The 19,162-nt window shown below is 43.5% G+C and overlaps 2 protein-coding genes, 3 non-coding genes and 1 pseudogene across 7 annotated transcripts in view; 3 read left to right on the top strand and 3 right to left on the bottom strand.

The window, feature by feature from the left end:
* Positions 1–5,189, bottom strand: part of LOC133340651 (pulmonary surfactant-associated protein D-like) — a 32,823-nt gene extending 27,634 nt beyond the window's left edge. Inside the window, exons 1-6 of one of the 3 annotated variants that reach the window (XR_009754921.1) lie at positions 5,010–5,181; positions 4,546–4,580; positions 3,601–3,665; positions 2,986–3,231; positions 2,188–2,428; positions 1,738–2,141 (exon numbers count right to left, since the gene is read on the bottom strand). Coding sequence is in view for 2 of the 3 variants with exons in the window: in XM_061549046.1 (XP_061405030.1) it covers positions 2,301–2,428; positions 2,986–3,231; positions 3,601–3,665; positions 4,546–4,580; positions 5,010–5,111 (576 nt within the window). In the remaining variant the exon portion in view is untranslated. Of the gene's footprint in view, positions 1–1,737; positions 2,429–2,985; positions 3,232–3,600; positions 3,666–4,545; positions 4,581–5,009 lie in introns of those variants that run through there. The other 2 variants (XM_061549046.1, XM_061549047.1) reach the window with 2 other exon arrangements.
* Positions 5,190–6,912: 1,723 nt separating this feature from the next.
* On the bottom strand, positions 6,913–7,031 carry LOC133341076 (5S ribosomal RNA). Its single transcript, XR_009754998.1, has one exon. It is a non-coding gene; the product is annotated as a 5S ribosomal RNA (ribosomal RNA).
* A 661-nt stretch (positions 7,032–7,692) lies between these two features.
* On the top strand, positions 7,693–7,811 carry LOC133341091 (5S ribosomal RNA). Its single transcript, XR_009755011.1, has one exon. It is a non-coding gene; the product is annotated as a 5S ribosomal RNA (ribosomal RNA).
* Positions 7,812–9,887: 2,076 nt separating this feature from the next.
* On the top strand, positions 9,888–13,293 carry LOC133340960 (collectin-46-like). Its single transcript, XM_061549505.1, has 5 exons — positions 9,888–10,058; positions 10,485–10,519; positions 11,413–11,477; positions 11,847–12,092; positions 12,449–13,293. The coding sequence occupies exons 1-5, from the start codon at positions 9,957–9,959 to the stop codon at positions 12,574–12,576; spliced, it is 576 nt and encodes a 191-aa protein (XP_061405489.1). The 5' UTR covers positions 9,888–9,956; the 3' UTR covers positions 12,577–13,293.
* A 2,923-nt stretch (positions 13,294–16,216) lies between these two features.
* On the bottom strand, positions 16,217–16,325 carry LOC133341028 (5S ribosomal RNA; annotated as a pseudogene).
* A 677-nt stretch (positions 16,326–17,002) lies between these two features.
* LOC133341075 (5S ribosomal RNA) lies at positions 17,003–17,121 on the top strand. The gene has a single exon (XR_009754997.1). It is a non-coding gene; the product is annotated as a 5S ribosomal RNA (ribosomal RNA).
* The last annotated feature ends 2,041 nt before the right edge of the window (positions 17,122–19,162 follow it).

The following is a 19,162-nucleotide window of genomic DNA, read 5'->3' as shown; positions in this document are numbered from 1 at the left end:
CCCCAGTGGCGATGTTCACACACCAATACAGTTACTGGTTTGAGGCTGAGTCGACCTAGGGGAGGCCCAGGACCGGTTCAAATAATCGTCACCGGTGGTGGCCGTGAGTGGGAATCGAACTCGGGTCGCCAGGTTCGTAGTGCGGTGCGCTCACCACTGCACTACAATGCGTTACGCTTCCACGTGCGCGGGTCACATGACAGATATGACGTCACAGCTCACTTGCCGTGAAAAAAATGCAATTTTGAGCTCCCCCCCCCAAAAAAAAACAAAAGTGTATTTTTATAATTTTTGCATGGTGTACAGTCTGGAAAGTACCCACATGGCAAATTTCAAGTTTGTTGCATGTCGGGAAGTACGCTAAACATTTTGAACAGATACACATCATCACAACTTTGCCTTTTATATATATAAGGAGACATGCAGAAGTACCTGGCGTTGCCCGGGTGAAAAATATATTTCTTTATAACCTTACATATATACACAGATTTCATTGTTATGTAATGTTTGAAAGTTTTCAGAAGATTTTAAATGTATTTTCCCCCCGGGCAACGCTGGGTATATCGAGTTTATACCACAAAGTCGTCGCTTGACACGGGTGGGGTGTCGAGGCCTAGTACCGTGCAGAGCCTCCGGCCTCGCCTAAATTGCCCACCCGACTGAGGCTGGGTACTGGGGCCGTTAACCCCCCCCCCCCCCGCGCTACAATAATACTGTCTAATCGCTATAATTTTATTATCTACCGACCCTATAATAGTAATTGCACACATTGGGGTGGGGGGGGAGTGAAGATGACGTGAAACTTTGATGAATTTACCTCAGAGTCGCGTGTTAATGCGTGCGCATATTTTAAACGGGAATAAAAATGGCGTCCACCCCGCAGCGAATGCGTCGCTACCCGTTGCTAGGGGCAACCGCCGTGGAAAACCAAACGGACCAATCGCGTCTCGCAAATCCCTCACATTTCGTCCAATGAAACTGCGTATGGTCCGGCGACACACAGACAAACAGACACACACAGACAGACAGACAGATTTGCGATTTTATATATATAGAAGGAGATAATACGCTTCCAGGCTGAAATGATTAGAATTCTTCTCAATTGCAATTGATTATGCAACTAATCTTGGCCAGTAATAATTCGTTCTGCATAACACTTTAACGTTATCAAAAGCAATTGAATGTCCTTGTTGGCAATCATGCTCTGCTTGACTGACAACTGTTTGGGATAATTTAATGTTCCTTTGGTGTTCTTTTAATCTTACGCTAATGTTACGTCCCGTCTGTCCAAGAAACACCGACCGAATAAGCAATTGATCCGATATACACCTTCTGTTGATAACTTCGGTAATGTTAGACCAAAAGCCTTTTGGCGTTGCCTTTTGGCGTCCTCTGGTCTAACACCGTTTGAGACTCGGCTCGAAAGAAAGCCGTCTCTGGTGTGGACCAATCAGTTTCAAAGACAATGCATATATTATCAGAGTATGTTTTTTGTTTGCATTCTGACCACAAGTGTTGTGGTTAATGCAGACATGATTCCTTGTAAAAGGTTTCAGTTTGCTGTTTTAACATCTTAACACACCTGTTTTGTTGCCAGAAAAAAAGGGGAAAACCTATTCTCATGATTTAGTACTGGCAAAGGAGGTCCCATGATGTTAGATTCAAGTTAAAAGCATGGTAATTTTTTTTTATCATAGTAAGGTTTTGAAATAAAAAGACTTGTACAAATAATCTCAACAGCAACCATTTATTATGCTTCCCAATACTACAATGATAAATGCAAATACTGTACTATGTGTCTCAACAGAAATCAACCACACCGGAGCACCATATGTGATACAGTCACACAACCTCGTGTCCCAATTTTCTATGCTGGATCATTAAACAATATATATCTAGAGCAAGCCACTTGTTTTGAATGCAGTAAAAACAAACACATATATGAAACCAAGATAAACATGTTTCTATATGAAATCAATTTACACAAGGCAAAACGACAACTTTAATTTGGGATGCTGTTTGCATAAATTACACTGTCGAAGGTCAAACATAAATAACTGTGATTATTAGTCTTTTGGCTTTCGCTGGTGGCACACGCTTAAGTGTTTACTGTTGCTCCACATGGTTAATTTTGTGTTCACCTCCATATCCTTCCTCGTGTTAGTGTTATGTTTATGTTGTGTTCACCTCCATACCCGTGACAGTGTTTGTGTTGTCTCTGTGGTGTTCTCTCTGTTTCGTGTTGATTATGTTAGTTTGGTTTCTCTATGATTGTTTCCCATCTTCACTGCCGATCCGTGTCAGGCCAGCTGACAGCACCGCGCCGATGTCCAGTCGATCCCACGGCACTGGCAGTGACACGTGCTGTCGTTTGGGATGTCCCACGAACCACACGCGCTTCCACACGAACACGACACTGCTATGTGCCCTGTGGGGGAACAATGATAGATGCGATCACAGTGCACATTATGGGGTGATGCCATCGGAAGTGACGTCATGAACATTGAATTGAAAACCCTCTTCAGAATAACCAGGATTTTGTGCATTGAGACTTTGTTTTCTGAAAAAAGACATGCACACAACAGGAAGTATTTACAATGACAGTAAAATGTTTGGTTTGTTTCAAATGTAAGGATACTATTGTTAAAAACAATAATAACCAATCACGTAAAATTGTGGAAATGTATTATCATCGAAAGTTCCTTATCTCACAAAACGATGAAACTGTGAGGATCACCTGGTACCATGAAGACAGAATTGACAGTACGTTTCACCTTACGAAGAGCCTTAAAACCCAACACATAATCCGTCAACATTTACATGTTTTTCCACGGAAGATAGCCTAAATAAATTCCCCCCCAAAAATTCCTGCTGATTGAATCAAACCATCGCCTGTGTGCAGAGTCGATGGGTCACGAGGTCACTTGCCGCGAGGATATTCAACCACGTGATGTTCCCCCCCACACACACACACATCCCTCTCACCTGTGGGGCAACTCGTGGTGGCACCTCTGCTGGAGACGTTTCTGCAGGAGATGCTGTTCGTTGCAGCTGGAGTGCCAGGACTCCCCGGGGGTCCAGGAGGACCAGTGTTGCCTGGTTCCCCTCTCAGGCCGTTGTTACCAGGGGGACCAGCTGGTCCAGGAGATCCAGAGCTCCCAGCTGGGCCAGGTGAGCCAGCTGGGCTCAGAGGTCCAGCAGGACCGACACTGCCCGGGTTGCCTGGCACACCTACAATCAGGACACACCGGCATTGTCGGGGTTGAAGTGACCGTAGTTTTCAAAGGCAACGGGCCATGATAAAAATAGCGGTCGGCGGTGCGCCCTTGGGAAACATTTCCATTTTAATGTCAACTTTGCTGTAGATAGCGTACCTTGGATTAAAAATATCCTTGCCGGTTGAAGAAATAAAGTTATTGTGTTTGTACAAACCGGTCCACCGGCAGGCAGTCGAACTGCAAGGATATGCTAGCAAATGGCAATTATAGATAATTTCACAGTTGCATTCCAATGAGCATATTCAGATAAAAATTATAGCGTTTGTTGGCAAACGTGACGAGCAAGTGTTCTCACTAGAACCAATAACCCGCGATGAATTACCTTGTGGTCCGGCACACCCATCCTTTCCAGGAAGGCCTCGTGGGCCTCGAGTTCCAAAGCAAATGCTGCAAGCACACACAGGTGGAGAAGTGAGAGGGCAGTTACAGTATTCCCTTTGTCAATGTAATGGACACCATTAGTCTTCAACAAGGGGTGCCCACAGGTGGTGAGATCTTAACTACCTCGCCTGGTATACAGGAGGTTCGTGGGTTCGATCCCGAACCTGACACCTGCTTATATGTTTGGAGATTGCGTGCATCTCTCTGTGGTCGCGTGGGTTTTTTCTCCGGGTCCTCATTTAGAAAGATCCGTTTCGAGAATTCAGCTGCTATACATTTCCACGTGTTAAGCCGTTTCATTGCGCAAGGTCACTTCTGAAAAAGAGCTAGATAGCTCAGTCGGCCTTACCTGGTAAAATAAAAATAAAGGTTGTTTAAGTGTATCTTAAAAATGCTGGATTAACCTTTTCCCCCCTCTCGGTATCTAATCATAATAGGGGACATTCAGGATACATTTGAATTTTGTAGGATAAAATAGGTGAGATTTTTTTTATTTATAAGGATATTTGGTATGATTGAAAAAACAGTTGGAAACTTTAAAACTGCAGAATGTTTGGTATCAATGTACTCATGTGCTGTTTTTAACATTGAACCTTGATATAAGTAACACGTTGTCCATCCAAATTTGTGTAACATACGTTAAAAGTTACATTTTTTTATATTGTACACAATAAAATGAAATACAGCAATGGCAGTTGTACAATTATTCTTCAACAAAATATTTTTCGTCTCTTGTAAGTGAGAGTTGCTTACATTAACTTGATTAAAGCTCAATACAATTAAAATTGAAAAGGTAATCACAGTTGAACCATAAGTTACAACCCAAACTTTAGTTTACATCTAAGTTATCGTCCTGTCATTTAATCGAAAATAGTGCTTCCCTTACCTGCAGCTGTTGGGCAGCAGATCTTCCAGTTCACTCTGTTCACAAAATAAAAACAAAACACATTGTGAAGTTACGTGAAAAGTCAAGTAGTGTATTAATAGTTTATTTTATTCAGTGGAAACTGAAGCATTCATCCAAGCAATGTCTCACAAACCGAGTTCTTAATAATCAGTATATCAAAGTACAGAATACATCAGGTCAAAGTTAGTTATATATAAGGTCAAAGTTAGTTAAAATTCTAAACACCTTGAACGCCATCAATGTCAGGCAATACACTTCAAATTAGGTTAAATACTGCATTGAATATAATGTAATACGTCACTGTACATAATTATTCTCAACTCCTGAAAATGTGTTATTCGTTCCCATGTACTGGAAATGAATATTTTCATATGGAGTACATCACACGGCACAGCATTAATCGCGTAATATCTTCAAACAATGTGCATATTTAAAATATTCACCGTGGCCCCTTCGTTGTTGGAAACGTCGCTTTCCAAGGGACCGGCATGTGTCGGTCGAAAGATTAAGAGGCAGACTGCCAGAGTGCACAATACCGTCTTCATGTTGGCAATGATTTGGGACAGAAACCCCACGATGAGTGTCACTCCTCAGTCTGGGTGCAGGTATTTAAAGGTACAGCGTTGGCAAAACAAACAATCAATGGAAAATTCCAATCGTTTGATTGCTCAACAGTATCTACAAATAATGTGAATGCCACTCCCTTAGAAGGAGGGGTTTGCGGTTTATCTCGAGGCGAAGGATATTGAGTAACAAAATCTTACCACATCGCGGAGAAAAACTGAGTGACGATAACACAGAAAATATATTCAATGTTTATACAACATCTTTGAAGACATGCGCACACCAGCATGTTCAGCTATGCGAGTAGAAAAGGGTCCATTGGCAGGTGAAACCAAGTCATTCTTGATATTTGTTTTTTTACCCTTTTCCCTCTAAGGAAAGCTGTCTAAGGTGTGGGCCAGGGGCGGTTTCTTCAATAGGGCGATTGGGCGACGCACCACCAATGTCATTCAACCACAGTCACGCTAGCCGTCACTGTCAGCCTCTGGATATAGTCCAATCAGCGTCATGTCACGTTCTGTGGAGTACCGCCTCTTTTGGGGCGATTTCACTCCGGCTGAGAATCGCCCCGAGTGGCCCCATAGACTTACATTCAAAGATGTTTTTTTTCGAACGGGGGCGCTCCAATGCATTCTCTATGGCTCCGGGAGGGCAAGCCCTAACGTGCTTACGTCATCATACGTGCTTACGTCATCATACGTGCTAACGTCATCATACGTAAGCACGTTTCATCCAACAATATAATTTATCGCTACCTAGTGGAATCTTTAATAAAATAAACTTGAGTGGTTTTTTTAATAGTGAGTATATAAACAAACAAGATGTATTGTAAGAGTCACTTTATTTTTCATTAATATTAAAGAAGTGAAGTTGCCTTTACATGCTTAAGCTGTTAATTTATTCATTGCATGGGTGGACCTTATCCTTATCAATCATCCAGACATTTGCCCCCCCTGAGAGATTTTGCAGGAGCCGCCACTGGTGTGGACCAATCAACTTCAAGGACAGTGCACATTATCAGAGTTATGTTTTTTGTTTGCATTATGACTGCAGGTATTGTGGTCTATGCAAACATGACTCCTCATAAAAAAGGTGTCAGTTTTGTTGCCAGATAAAAGGGTAAAAAAACAATTATCATATTTTTACTGGCAAATGAGGTTCCAATGGTGCAAGTCATTCTACTTGATTTTTGTCGACGTGCGAGAGGGCGCATACAATGCAGCCTCAAATCCACACATTTGTATCTTGTCGTGTCTCTGCATCTTTCTGTTCGTCCGTCTCATTCCGTCTGTTTATGATTTGTATCCTTGTGTCAGTGTTCTTGTCACTCTCGGTGTGCTTCCTTGTCCCAAATACAGGTCACCAAACCACGCTGCCCAGGGTACTGAAGAATGGTAAGACAGTCCCGATGACTGACAGTTTCAGGAGGCATTCATCTAGTCGTGGATTGACAAAAGCACTGTGAAAAGTATTCTTGGTTCTTTCGGTAAAGTCACGTAGAAGAGAAATAAAAAAATAAATTTATCGCGACGTTTCGATTGCAACACAAGCAATCATCACCTGATGATGTGAGAATTAAATTTCGTATTTTTATTATTTCCCTTCTACGTGACTTTACCGAAAGAATCAAGAATATGAATCCCTGCAGTCACTGAAAGCTTTAAATCGAAATTTTACTGTGAAATGGTTAACAGACATTGAAAGGCGAGTTCGGCTTCGTGCGTGTGCAACGTGGAGTAAATAGCGCCCCCTGGAGACACGAAAAGGCAAAAACGTTCTAAAAGCCTACAACACCTGGTATTCCCAGGCGGTCTCCCATCCAAGTACTAACCAGGCTCGACCCTGCTTAGCTTCCGAGATCGGACGAGATCGGGCGTATTCAGGGTGATATGGTCGTAGGCGAGAGCTACAGCAGATTTAGTAAACTTATCTCCAACGTAGTTGTGATCCACCTTTGGACAAAGTAACTTAACTTCTTGTGTGAAGACACCGCCTGCAGTCATCCTCGCATTCACAGTGGAGTTCAACTCAAGACGTCTCGGTGCAAACCCAAGTGGTGGTCTCAGCTCTGGAGCAACATCTCAGTTCTGAGCAGCTATCTCAGAGTAAAAGTTGTCACCATATTTACGAACAGTACGTGTGTGTATTTAAACCAAAACGTATAGACTTTGTTAATCCGTTGATGGATGAAGACCGCCACACGCCTTGTCTGTACGATCCTGGGGGTTGATTGACCATACTTCACCACGCTGGTGGACGGTGCGGGTTGGTGGTGAAGTGGTGGGGGTGGAGAGAGGCTGACCTGGTTCGGATATCACTCGACACCACCGATGTTAGCCGTGCCCGGGATTCTAACTCAGCTCGGCAGCTTCACTGCACCGTGACGCTGAGAGCCACGGCGCCCTAAGGGCTGTGGTCTTGACAGTGGCAGAAGTGATCTCTGGGCTCGCCATCTGTAGCTGGCGGTGAATTTTGTTGGGTAACATTTACTCGCTGTGCAAACGTTATGAGACGGAAGAGTTGGCATTGGAGATAAGTTTACTACATGTCACTTCAGTCTCTGCCTACGACCATATCACCTTGAATACGCCCGATCTCGTCCGATCTCGGAAGCTAAGCAGGGTCGAGCCTGGTTAGTACTTGGATGGGAGACCGCCTGGGAATACCAGGTGTTGTAGGCTTTTAGAAAGTTTTTGCGTTTTCGTGTCTCAAGGGGGCGCTATTTACTCAACGTTTCACACGCACGAAGCCGAATTGGCATTTCAATGTCTGTTGGGGGCACTGCCTATTCAGGGTGAACCTGTTAACCATTTCACAGTGAAATTTCGATTTAAAGTTTTCGTGACTGCAGGGATTCATATTCTTGGTTCTTTCGGTAAAGTCACGTAGAACGGAAATAATAAAATCATAAAAATATGAAATTTAATTCTCACATCATCAGGTGTGAAAACCACAGCTAATTTTCTTGCTGTGGTTTTCACACCTGATGACGATTGCTTGTGTTGCAATCGAAACGTGGTGATAATTTTATTTTATTATTTCTCTTATACGTGACTTTACTGAAAAAACCAAGAATACTTTTCACAGTACTTTTGTCAATCCGCAGCTAGATGAATGCCTCCTGAAACTGTCAGTCATTGGGACTGTATTACCATTCTTCAGTACCCTGGCGGCAGAGGCTCTGGATGTAGAAGAAAGACCCCAGCTGGGCCCCGAAGTGAGAGGGCCAGGAGGTATGCGGTCAAAATGCTTGACTCAGGGAGGCGGACGCCCCTGCCATGCATAGTCCCATGGGATGTTGGCTATCAACAACAAGGCAACTCCTATGACTAATTGGGAATGGGACGCAAGCGTAGGATTGATCACCCTGTCGCTGGCCGCCTTTGGGGAGGGTGTATAGTGTGAAAGGCCGAAACACCCGAGGAACCAAAGGTACACTACTGACGATGCGCTCCCCAAATTTCACCAGGCTCACTGTTCATGAACTCTTGGAAGTGCTTGCACAAAGGATAGTAACATCTCATCCTGTGTTCTTGGAATCTGGGCAGCGTGGTTTGGTGACCTGTATTTGGGACAAGGAAGCACATCGAGAGTGACAAGAACACTGACACAAGGATACAAATCATAAACAGACGGGATGAGACGGACGAACAGAAAGATGCAGAGACACGGCGAGATACAAATGTGTGGATTTGAGGCTGCATTGTATGCGCCCTCTCGCACGTCGACAAAAATCACGAGCGATTAGTGCCGGGTGAGTGGTCACGGCGTCTTTTATATTCTTAGGTTTTTTCGGTAAAGTCACGTAGGTAAAACATTTAAATTAATAAAAGTAAAATAAAATAAAAATCACGACGTTTCGGAGGCAACACAAGCTTTTAATGTTTTACCTACGTGACTTTATCGAAAAAACCTAAGAATATGAATCCTTGTAGTCACGAAAGCTTCAAATCTAGAAAAATAAATAACTCATTAATAATTTTACTTTTTTTACCTATGTTACTTTACCGAAAAAAAACTAAGAATATGAATCCTTGTAGTCACGAAAGCTTCAAATCTAGAAAAAATAATAATTCATTAATAATTTTACTTTTTTTACCTATGTTACTTTACCGAAAAAAACCTAAGAATATGAATCATTGCAGTCACGAAAGCTTCAAATCTAGAACGGCGTCTTTTCTCCATAATCCGTGAGAGCACAAAGATCGTCCAAACTCGGTGCCATTATTTTTTGCCCCCAGTAGTAAAATGTAGGTTTTAATTGTCATACGAAAGAATGACTTGATTTCACCTGACAATTGACCCTTTTCTACACGCGTAGCTGAACATGCTGGTGTGTGCATATCTTCAAAGATTTTGTGGAAATATTGAATAGATTTTCTGTGTTGTCGTCACTCAGTATTTCTCCACGATGTGGTAAGATTTTATTATTCAATATCCTTCGCCTCGGGATAAACCGCAAACCCCTCCTTCTAAGGGAGTGGCATGCACATTATTTGTAGATACTGTTGAGCAATCAAACGATTGGGATTTTCCCAATGTCTTCAAAGATTTTGTAGAAACATTGAATAGATTTTCTGTGTTGTATTCACTCAGTTTTTCTCCACGATGTGGTAAGATCTTGTTACTCAATATCCTCGAGATAAACCGCAAACCCCTGCTTCGAAGGGAGTGCCATGCACATTATGTGTAAATACTGTTGAGCAATCAAACGGTTGTGATTTTCCACACGATTGTTTGGTTATCAACGCTGTCCCTTTAAATACCTGCACCCAGACTGAAGAGTGACACTCATCGTGGGGGTTCTGTCCCAAATCATTGCCAACATGAAGACGGTATTGTGCACTCTGGCAGTCTGCCTCTTAATCTTTCGACCGACACATGCCGGTCCCTTGGAAAGCGACGTTTCCCACAACGAAAAGGCCACGGTGAATATTTTAAATATGCACATTGTTTGAAGATATTACGCGATTAATGCTGTGCCGTATGATGTACTCCATATGACAATATTCATTTCCAGTACATGGGAACGAATACCACATTTTCAGGAGCATAATTATGTACAGTGACGTATTACTTAATATTCAATGCAGTATTTAACCTAATTGCAAGTGTATTGCCTGACGTTGATGGCGTTTAAGGTGTTTAGAATTTTAACTAACTTTGACCTAATGTATAACTAACTTTGACCTGATGTATGCTGTACTTTGATATACTGATTATTAAGAACTCGGTTTGTGAGACATTGCTTGGATGAATGCTTCAGTTTCCACTGAATCAAATCAACTATTAATACACCACTTGACTATTCACGAATCTTCACAATGTGTGTTTTGTTTTTATTTTGTGAACAGAGTGAACTGGAAGACCTCCTGCCCAACAGCTGCAGGTAATGGAAGCACTGTTTTCGATTAAATTCAACTCTGCTAATGTTTTCAACGACAGGACGATAACTTAGATGTAAACTAAAGTTTGTGTTGTAACTTATGGTTCAACTGTAATCACGTTTTCAATATTAATTGTATTGAGCTTTAATCAAGTTAATGTAAACAACTCTCACAAGAGACGAAAAATATTTCGTTGAATAATAATTGTACAGCTGCCATTGCTGTTTTTCATTTTATTGTGTACAATATAAAAAATGTAACTTTTAACGTATGTTACACATTGTGGATGAAAAACGTGTTACTTATATCAATGTTCAATGTTAAATACAGCACAAGAGTACATTGACAGCAAACATTCTGCAGTTTTAAGGTTCCCGACTGCTTTTTTCAATCACAGCAAACATCCTTAACAAAAAAAATCTCACCAATTTTATTCTACAAAATTCAAATGTATCGTGAATGTGCCCAATTATGATTAGATACCGAGAGGGGAAAAAAGGTTAATCCAGCATTTTTAAGATACACTTAAAAAACCTTTATTTTTATTTTACCAGGTAAGGCCCACTGAGCTATCTAGCTCTTTTTCAGAAGTGACCTGGCGCAATGAAATGGCTTAACACGTAGAAATGCATAGCAGCTGAATTCTCGAAACGGATCTTTCTAAACGAGGACCCGGAGAAAACACCCACGCGACCACAGAGAGATACACGCAATCTCCAAACATATAAGCAGGTGTCAGGGTCGGGATCAAACCCACGACCTCCTGTATACCAGGCGAGGTAGTTAAGATCTCACCAACGTGGGCACCCCTTGTTGAAGACTAATGGTGTCCATTACAGTGACAAAGGGAATACTGTAACTGCCCTCTCACTTCTCCACCTGTGTGTGCTTGCAGCATTTGTTTTGGAACTCGAGGCCCACGAGGTCTTCCTGGAAAGGATGGGCCTGCCGGACCACAAGGTAATTCATCGCGGGTTATTGGTTCGAGTGAGAACACTTGCTCGTCACGTTTGCCAACAAACGCTATTATTTTTAACTGAATATGCTCATTGTAATGCAACTGTGAAATTATCTATAATTGCCATTTGCTAGCATATCCTTGCAGTTCGACTGCCTGCCGGTGGACCGGTTTGTACAAACACAATGACTTTATTTCTTCAACCGGCAAGGATATTTTTAATCCAATGTGCGCTATCTACTGAAAAGTGGACATTGAAATGGAAATGTTTCCCAAGGGCGCACCGCCCACTGCTATTTTTATCATGGCCCGTTGCCTTTGAAAACTATAGTCACTTCAACCCAGACAATGCCGGTGTGTCCTGATTGTAGGTGTGCCAGGCAACCCGGGCAGTGTCGGTCCTGCTGGACCACTGGGCCCAACTGGCTCACCTGGCCCAGCTGGGAGCTCTGGACCTGCTGGACCAGCTGGTCCCCCTGGTAACAACGGCCTGAGAGGGGAACCAGGCAACACTGGTCCTCCTGGACCCCCTGGGAGTCCTGGAACTCCAGCTGCAACGAACCGCATCTCCTGCAGAAACGTCTCCAGCAGAGGTGCCACCGCGAGTTGCCCTACAGGTGAGAGGGATGTGTGTGTGGGGGGGGGGGGACTCTAGCACGGGATGATTTGTTTTGAGCCTTCGACACTTCACGTGGCCTCAAAGTGCACCTGGCCTAGCACAGCCCACCGTGGTGACGTCACTATCTCTTAGTGGCGAATAGCGGGTGTTGGTTTTGGTGGGGGGACATGGACCATTACGTGGATGAGTATCCTAGAGGATAGTGCCCCAGTCACTCATCGACTGCATTGATTCAATGGTTTGATTCGATCACCAGGAAGTGATACAATGATAATGACTCTACTTCGGCTATACTGCAGTGTACTCATTCCCATGAATGTGTTGACGTGTATCCATACCCCCCACCCCCCACAGGTTACATCGCGTTGTCGTGCTCATGTGGAAGCGCGTGTGGTTCGTGGGACATCCCAAACGACAGCACGTGTCACTGCCAGTGCGGTGGGATCGACTGGACATCGGCGCGGTGCTGTCAGCTGGCCTGAGACGGATCGGCGGTGCAGATGGGAGAACAATAATTGTTCTGTGAAGTAGAGACGATTATTTTTTATTATTAAATCTAATTCGATAGGATACTTCAACTATCTTTTTTCCTTGGAACAGAATGCAGCACATTGCAAATGCAGAGAGCATCTATTTTCACCAAGTATCGTGCAGAAATGTAATCTCACAAGACATTTTTGCTGCTTAATTTCGTCTGCAAACCTCTGAAGTGATTTGTCGTTTATATGTCCCATGTGTATTGAATAAAAAAAAATATATAGCAAAGTGTTGAACTTGACTACACAGATTTGTCTGTTGGTGCATGATAACATGTCTTTCTATGGATATATTTTTTAATGAACCAATATGGGGAAAAAAAATCTGGATTTTATAAGATACCTGTCAACCCCTTATCAGTGCCTACCTTATTACAGACCAATTCAGACCTTGTTGGTCACCCCGTGCCCTTATAAATCTCAACGTTCATCCGACAAAGTCCCATCAAAAGGAAGAAACACAAACAAATAGACAAAACAATGTCCGTATTGAAAGGACTGCACGCTGTATGGACCTGAAAACTCAATGTCTCTGTACAAGAATACGGGTACACCATATGGGTTGACAGGTATGTTGTAAACACATATGCTGATTTTGGTGAAGCTCATTTCTATTGAGATAAATGACATTTGATTTTTCCTAATAAATGCTTGTTGATGTTACTTCGTGAATCTCTTTTTATTTAAAACCCTTGCCATGAGGCAAAAAAACAACAACCACGTGTGATTTGGTGGCTTTTTGAAACAATCCATTGGAGGAAAGATTGTCCAAATTCTGGGCAAAGCATTTTTCCCCCATGATGGGCACTTGCGAAGTGACTGACTCAGAGACACTAACAGTTAACACTTGGTAACTACGGCTTCCAGTCAGGGCAGCTGGTAGACCGCCTGACTGGCCACGCCGAGATGGTGAAGACGGAGAAGACGGTGAAGACTCCAGCAGCAGCACGACGGGATCCCGCTGCACACGACAGCGCCGAGGTCCCCTACAGAGGCCCCTCTTATACTGTCAGCGTGGCCTGGCTCCGCCCTGGCCACGCCCCCCTTCTGGAACCTACTAGCGGGTTCTCGATGGGCCCTTTCGTAAACTTTCCCCTAGATCCCTCTCTGGTCTATCACGTGGCCTGCTGTCAGTCAGGGCTGCTGTAAGCTGCAGATCCCCTTCCCTGCCAGCAGCCAGCGCTATGCTGCTATGTGACCTATTCTATGTCACTACACCTGTACAATCATACTGCATGTAAAGTATATAATTGAGTGGTATCTAAAACACATTTGATGTAAAAATACGGTTCGCCTACACTGCCGATAAATATACTTTGACAATGCACCATATGTGGGGCACCATGGGGGTGAGATGTTAACGACCTCGCCTGATATACAGGAGGACATGGGTTCAATCCAGAACCTGACACGGGCTGTCTATTTTGAGTCTGCATGTTCTCCCCGTGGTCGCGTGGATTTTCTCTGGGTCCTCTGGTTTTTCCCTGCACATTTAGAATCAACATGCGATACGTTTCCACTATCATATGTGGCGAAGTCGCTTTTGAATAACAGCTCAGTGGCCCTTACCTGGTAAAATTTTAAAAAATAGCCATGTCACATTTCTATATTTCATTTGTAATGCCCGCTGAGTCACTGCAAACAGCGGTCCATAATTCTCGTGACTCCCAATTAATCGACCCCTACAATGATTTTTCTTTGCATATTCAATTTTCTTTTAAATAAACCTTACTTAAGTTGTAGATACTTACATCTGGGGGTCACAGGACGTCTGGACCAGCCTGTGCAGTACTCTAGAAACGACTTGGCAAAGGCCTGCCAAGCTGCTAAGAGACGAACTGGGGGCGTACGTGACGGAGCTGGGATTGGCTTGAGTTTCTGTTGTTGTGCAGAAGTGGGGAAAGGTGCTGATTTGATGTTGGCTCAAAGAATCCCCCCAAAAAATGTGGCTGCGGTGGAACGCGTTGTGAAGTCGTGTCGACTGCGAGCGCGTTCACTGAGAGCATGGGGGGGGGGGGGGGGGGGGTTACTCACGGTCTTCATTCTCTGAAGCCAGCAGCTCCGGCTTGCAACTTGGACATTCGTTCATAATTGCTGCTCAATGTATCTCCATACAGAAGGAAAAGTTGAGCATTTCCCGCAGCCCTGATAAGCACGGTTGGCTACGTACGGTGCGAAAGAATTCCAATGTACATACCATAGTTGTAGTAGTTGAAGTACAAGGCACATATGATTTGGTAGAATCTTCTAGAAGGTTCGGGCAGGATCAAGGAGGCAGAACCAACACCTTTATATATATTTAAGTATATACAGGGCACGTTTGAACTCGAAAACAACCTGTAGAGAAAGACAGATGCCGATTGCTGCCTTGATAGAGACTACAGTCAGGGAGAGTAGGGAGACTCAGAATTTTGTCCTTGGAAAGTTCGGTTTATTGTTCAGATGGTCAGACATGGGTCTCTGCATAGACGGTTCGTGCATTGCGGTGTTCTTTGTGGTTAGAGATGTCCTGTCGTTCGATTCTTGCCCGTGGTGATATGTTCAGGAGTGGAATGGTAAATGTTGAGGTCTGCTCGGCACGACAAGAAGGCCTCAGGAGAGTCTTGACTAGTTTTGCTATTTCTCACATGTGGTATAAGGCAGTGGCGGCTCCTGCAAAATCTCTCAGGGGGGGCAAATGTCTGGATGATTGATAAGGATAAGGTCCACCCATGCAATGGATAAATTAACAGCTTAAGCATGTAAAGGCAACTTCACTTCTTTAATATTAATGAAAAATAAAGTGACTCTTACAATACATCTTGTTTGTTTATATACTCACTATTAAAACAAACCACTCAAGTTTATTTTATTAAAGATTCCACTCGGTAGCGATAAATTATATTGTTGGATGAAACGTGCTTACGTATGATGACGTAAGCACGTATGATGACGTAAGCACGTTGGGGCTTGCCCTCCCGGAGCCATAGAGAATGCATTGGAGCGCCCCCGTTCGAAAAAAAACATCTTTGAATGTAAGTCTATGGGGCCACTCGGGGCGATTCTCAGCCGGAGTGAAATCGCCCCAAAAGAGGCGGTACTCCACAGAACGTGACATGACGCTGATTGGACTATATCCAGAGGCTGACAGTGACGGCTAGCGTGACTGTGGTTGAATGACATTGGTGGTGCGTCGCCCAATCGCCCTAATGAAGAAACCGCCCCTGGTATAAGGTATTCCAACGGTTTTAATGTAATTTTATTGTTCACGACGTTTCGATTGCAACACAAGCAATCATCATCAGGTGTGAAAACCACAGCAAGAAAATTTGCTGTGGTTTTCACACCTGATGATGTGAGAATAACATTTCGTATTTTTATTATTTTATTATTTCCCTTCTACGTGACTTTACCGAAAGAACCTAGAATATGAATCCCTGCAGTCACGAAAGCTTTAAATCGAAATTTCACTGTGAAATGGTTAACAGGTTCACCCTGAATAGGCAGTGCCCCCTACAGACATTGAAATGCCAATTCGGCTTCGTGCGTGTGGAACGTGGAGTAAATAGCGCCCCCTGGAGACACGAAAACGCAAAAACGTTCTGAAAGCCTACAACACCTGGTATTCCCAGGCGGTCTCCCATCCAAGTACTAACCAGGCTCGACCCTGCTTAGCTTCCGAGATCGGGCGTATTCAGGGTGATATGGTCATAGGCGAGAGCTACAGGAGATTTAGTAAACTTATCTCCAACCTAGTTGTGACCCACCTTTGGACAAAGTAACTTAACTTATTGTGTGAAGACACCGCCTGCAGTCATCCTCGCATTCACAGTGGAGTTCAACTCAAGACGTTTCGGTGCAAACCCAAGTGGCGGTCTCAGCTCTGGAGCAACATCTCAGTTCTGAGCAGCTATCTCAGAGTAAAAGTTGTCACCATATGTATATACAGTACGTGTGTGTGTGTTTAAACCATAACGTACAGACTTTGTTAATCCGCTGATTGATGAAGACCCCCACAGACCTTGTCTGTCCTGTCCTAGAGGTTGATTGAGCATACTTCACCACGCTGGTGGACGGTGCGGGTTGGTGGGGAAGTGGTGGGGGTGGGGAGAGGCTGACCTGGTTCGAATATCACTCGACACCACCGATGTTAGCCGTGCCCGGGATTCTAACTCAGCTCAGCAGCTTCACTGCACCGTGACGCTGAGAGCCACGGCGCCCTAAGGGCTGTGGTCTTGACAGTGGCAGAAGTGAGCTCTGGGGTCGCCATCTGTAGCTGGTGGTGAACACGAATTTTGTGGGTAACATTTACTCGCTGTGAAAATATCATCAGCCGTATCAGCCGGAAGAATTAACGTTGGAGATAAGTTTACTAAATCTGACTTCAGCTCTCGCCTACGACCATATCACCCTGAATACGCCCGATCTCGTCCGATCTCGGAAGCTAAGCAGGGTCGAGCCTGGTTAGTACTTGGATGGGAGACCGCCTGGGAATACCAGGTGTTGTAGGCTTTTAGAAAGTTTTTGCGTTTTCGTGTCTCCAGGGGGCGCTGTTTACTGCACGTTTCACGCGCACGAAGCCGAATTGGCATTTCAATGTCTGTAGGGGGCACTGCCTATTCAGGGTCAAACTGTTAACCATTTCACAGTGAAATGTCGATTTAAAGCTTTCGTGACTGCAGGGATTTATATTCTTGGTTCTTTCGGTAAAGTCACGTAGAAGGGAAATAATAAAATAATAAAAATACGAAATTTTATTCTCACATCATAAGGTGTGAAAACCACAGCAAATTTTCTTGCTGTGGTTTTCACACCTGATGACGATTGCTTGTGTTGCAATCGAAACGTCGTGATAATTTTATTTTATTATTTCTCTTCTACGTGACTTTACTGAAAAACCAAGAATACTTTTCACGGTACTTTTGTCAATCCGCAGCTAGATGAATGCCTCCTGAAACTGTCAGTCATCGGGACTGTATTACCATTCTTCAGTACCCTGGCGGCAGAGGCTCTGGATGTAGAAGAAAGACCCCAGCTGGGCCCCGAAGTGAGAGGGCCAGGAGGTATGCGGTCAACAATGCTTGACTCAGGGAGGCGGACGCCCCTGCCATGCATAGTCCCATGGGATGTTGGCTATCAACAACAAGGCAACTCCTATGACTAATTGGGAATGGGAAGCAAGCGTAGGATTGATCACCCTGTCGCTGGCCGCCTTTGGGGAGGGTGTATAGTGTGAAAGGCCGAAACACCCGAGGAACAAAAGGTACACTACTGACGATGCGCTCCCCAAATTTCACCAGGCTCACTGTTCATGAACTCTTGGAAGTGCTTGCACAAAGGATAGTAACATCTCATCCTGTGTTCTTGGAATCTGGGCAGCGTGATTTGGTGACCTGTATTTGGGACAAGGAAGCACATCGAGAGTGATAAGAACACTGACACAAGGATACAAATCATAAACAGACGGGATGAGACGGACGAACAGAAAGATGCAGACACACGGCGAGATACAAATGTGTGGATTTGAGGCTGCATTGTATGCGCCCTCTCGCACGTCGACAAAAATCACGAGCGATTAGTGTCGGGTGAGTGGTCACGGCGTCTTTTATATTCGTAGGTTTTTTCGGTAAAGTCACGTAGGTAAAAAATTAAAATTAATAAAAGTAAAATATTCTTAGGTTTTTTTCGATAAAGTCACGTAGGTAAAACATTAAAATTAATAAAAGTAAAATAAAATAAAAATCACGACGTTTCGGAGGCAACACAAGCTTTTAATGTTTTACCTACGTGACTTTACCGAAAAAAACCTAAGAATATGAATCCTTGCAGTCACGAAAGCTTCAAATCTAGAAAAAAAAGTAAAATAATTTATTCATAATTTTACTTTTTTTTTACCTATGTTACTTTACCGAAAAAACCTAAGAATATGAATCATTGCAGTCACGAAAGCTTCAAATCTAGAACGGCGTCTTTTCTCCATAATCCGTGAGAGCACAAAGATCGTCCAAACTCGGTGCCATTATTTTTTGCCCCCAGTAGTAAAATGTAGGTTTTAATTGTCATACGAAAGAATGACTTGGTTTCACCTGACAATGGACCCCTTTCTACACGCGTGGCTGAGCATGCTGGTGTGTGCATATCTTCAAAGATTTTGTGGAAATATTGAATAGATTTTCTGTGTTGTCGTCACTCAATTTTTCTCCGCGATGTGGTAAGATTTTGTTCTTCAAAATCCTTCGCCTCGAGATAAACCGCAAACCCCTCCTTCTAAGGGAGTGGCATGCACATTATTTGTAGATACTGTTGAGCAATCAAACGATTGGGATTTTCCCAATGTCTTCAAAGATGTTGTAGAAACATTGAATAGATTTTCTGTGTTGTATTCACTCAGTTTTTCTCCGCGATGTGGTAAGATTTTGTTACTCAAAATCTTTACTCTCGAGATAAACCGCAAACCCCTCCTTCTAAGGGAGTGGCATGCACATTATTTGTAAATGCTGTTGAGCAATCAAACAGTTGGGATTTTCCCAATGATTGTTTGGTTGTCAACGCT

This window comes from Lethenteron reissneri, chromosome 10 (genome assembly GCF_015708825.2).
Source record: "Lethenteron reissneri isolate LAM-NWPU_2019-01 chromosome 10, ASM1570882v1, whole genome shotgun sequence".
Taxonomy (NCBI): domain Eukaryota; kingdom Metazoa; phylum Chordata; class Hyperoartia; order Petromyzontiformes; family Petromyzontidae; genus Lethenteron; species Lethenteron reissneri.
Note: the sequence above shows the minus strand (reverse complement) of the source record. Positions and strands in the feature narration are given on the sequence as shown.

Bases quoted from the DNA above. Each gene is read 5' to 3' on its own strand.
- LOC133340960 (XM_061549505.1), top strand. From the start codon at position 9,957: ATGAAGACGGTATTGTGCACTCTGGCAGTCTGCCTCTTAATCTTTCGA. The intron at 10,059-10,484 runs GTGAATATTTTA...TTTTGTGAACAG, and splicing joins CCCACAACGAAAAGGCCACG to AGTGAACTGGAAGACCTCCT. The intron at 12,093-12,448 runs GTGAGAGGGATG...CACCCCCCACAG, and splicing joins CACCGCGAGTTGCCCTACAG to GTTACATCGCGTTGTCGTGC.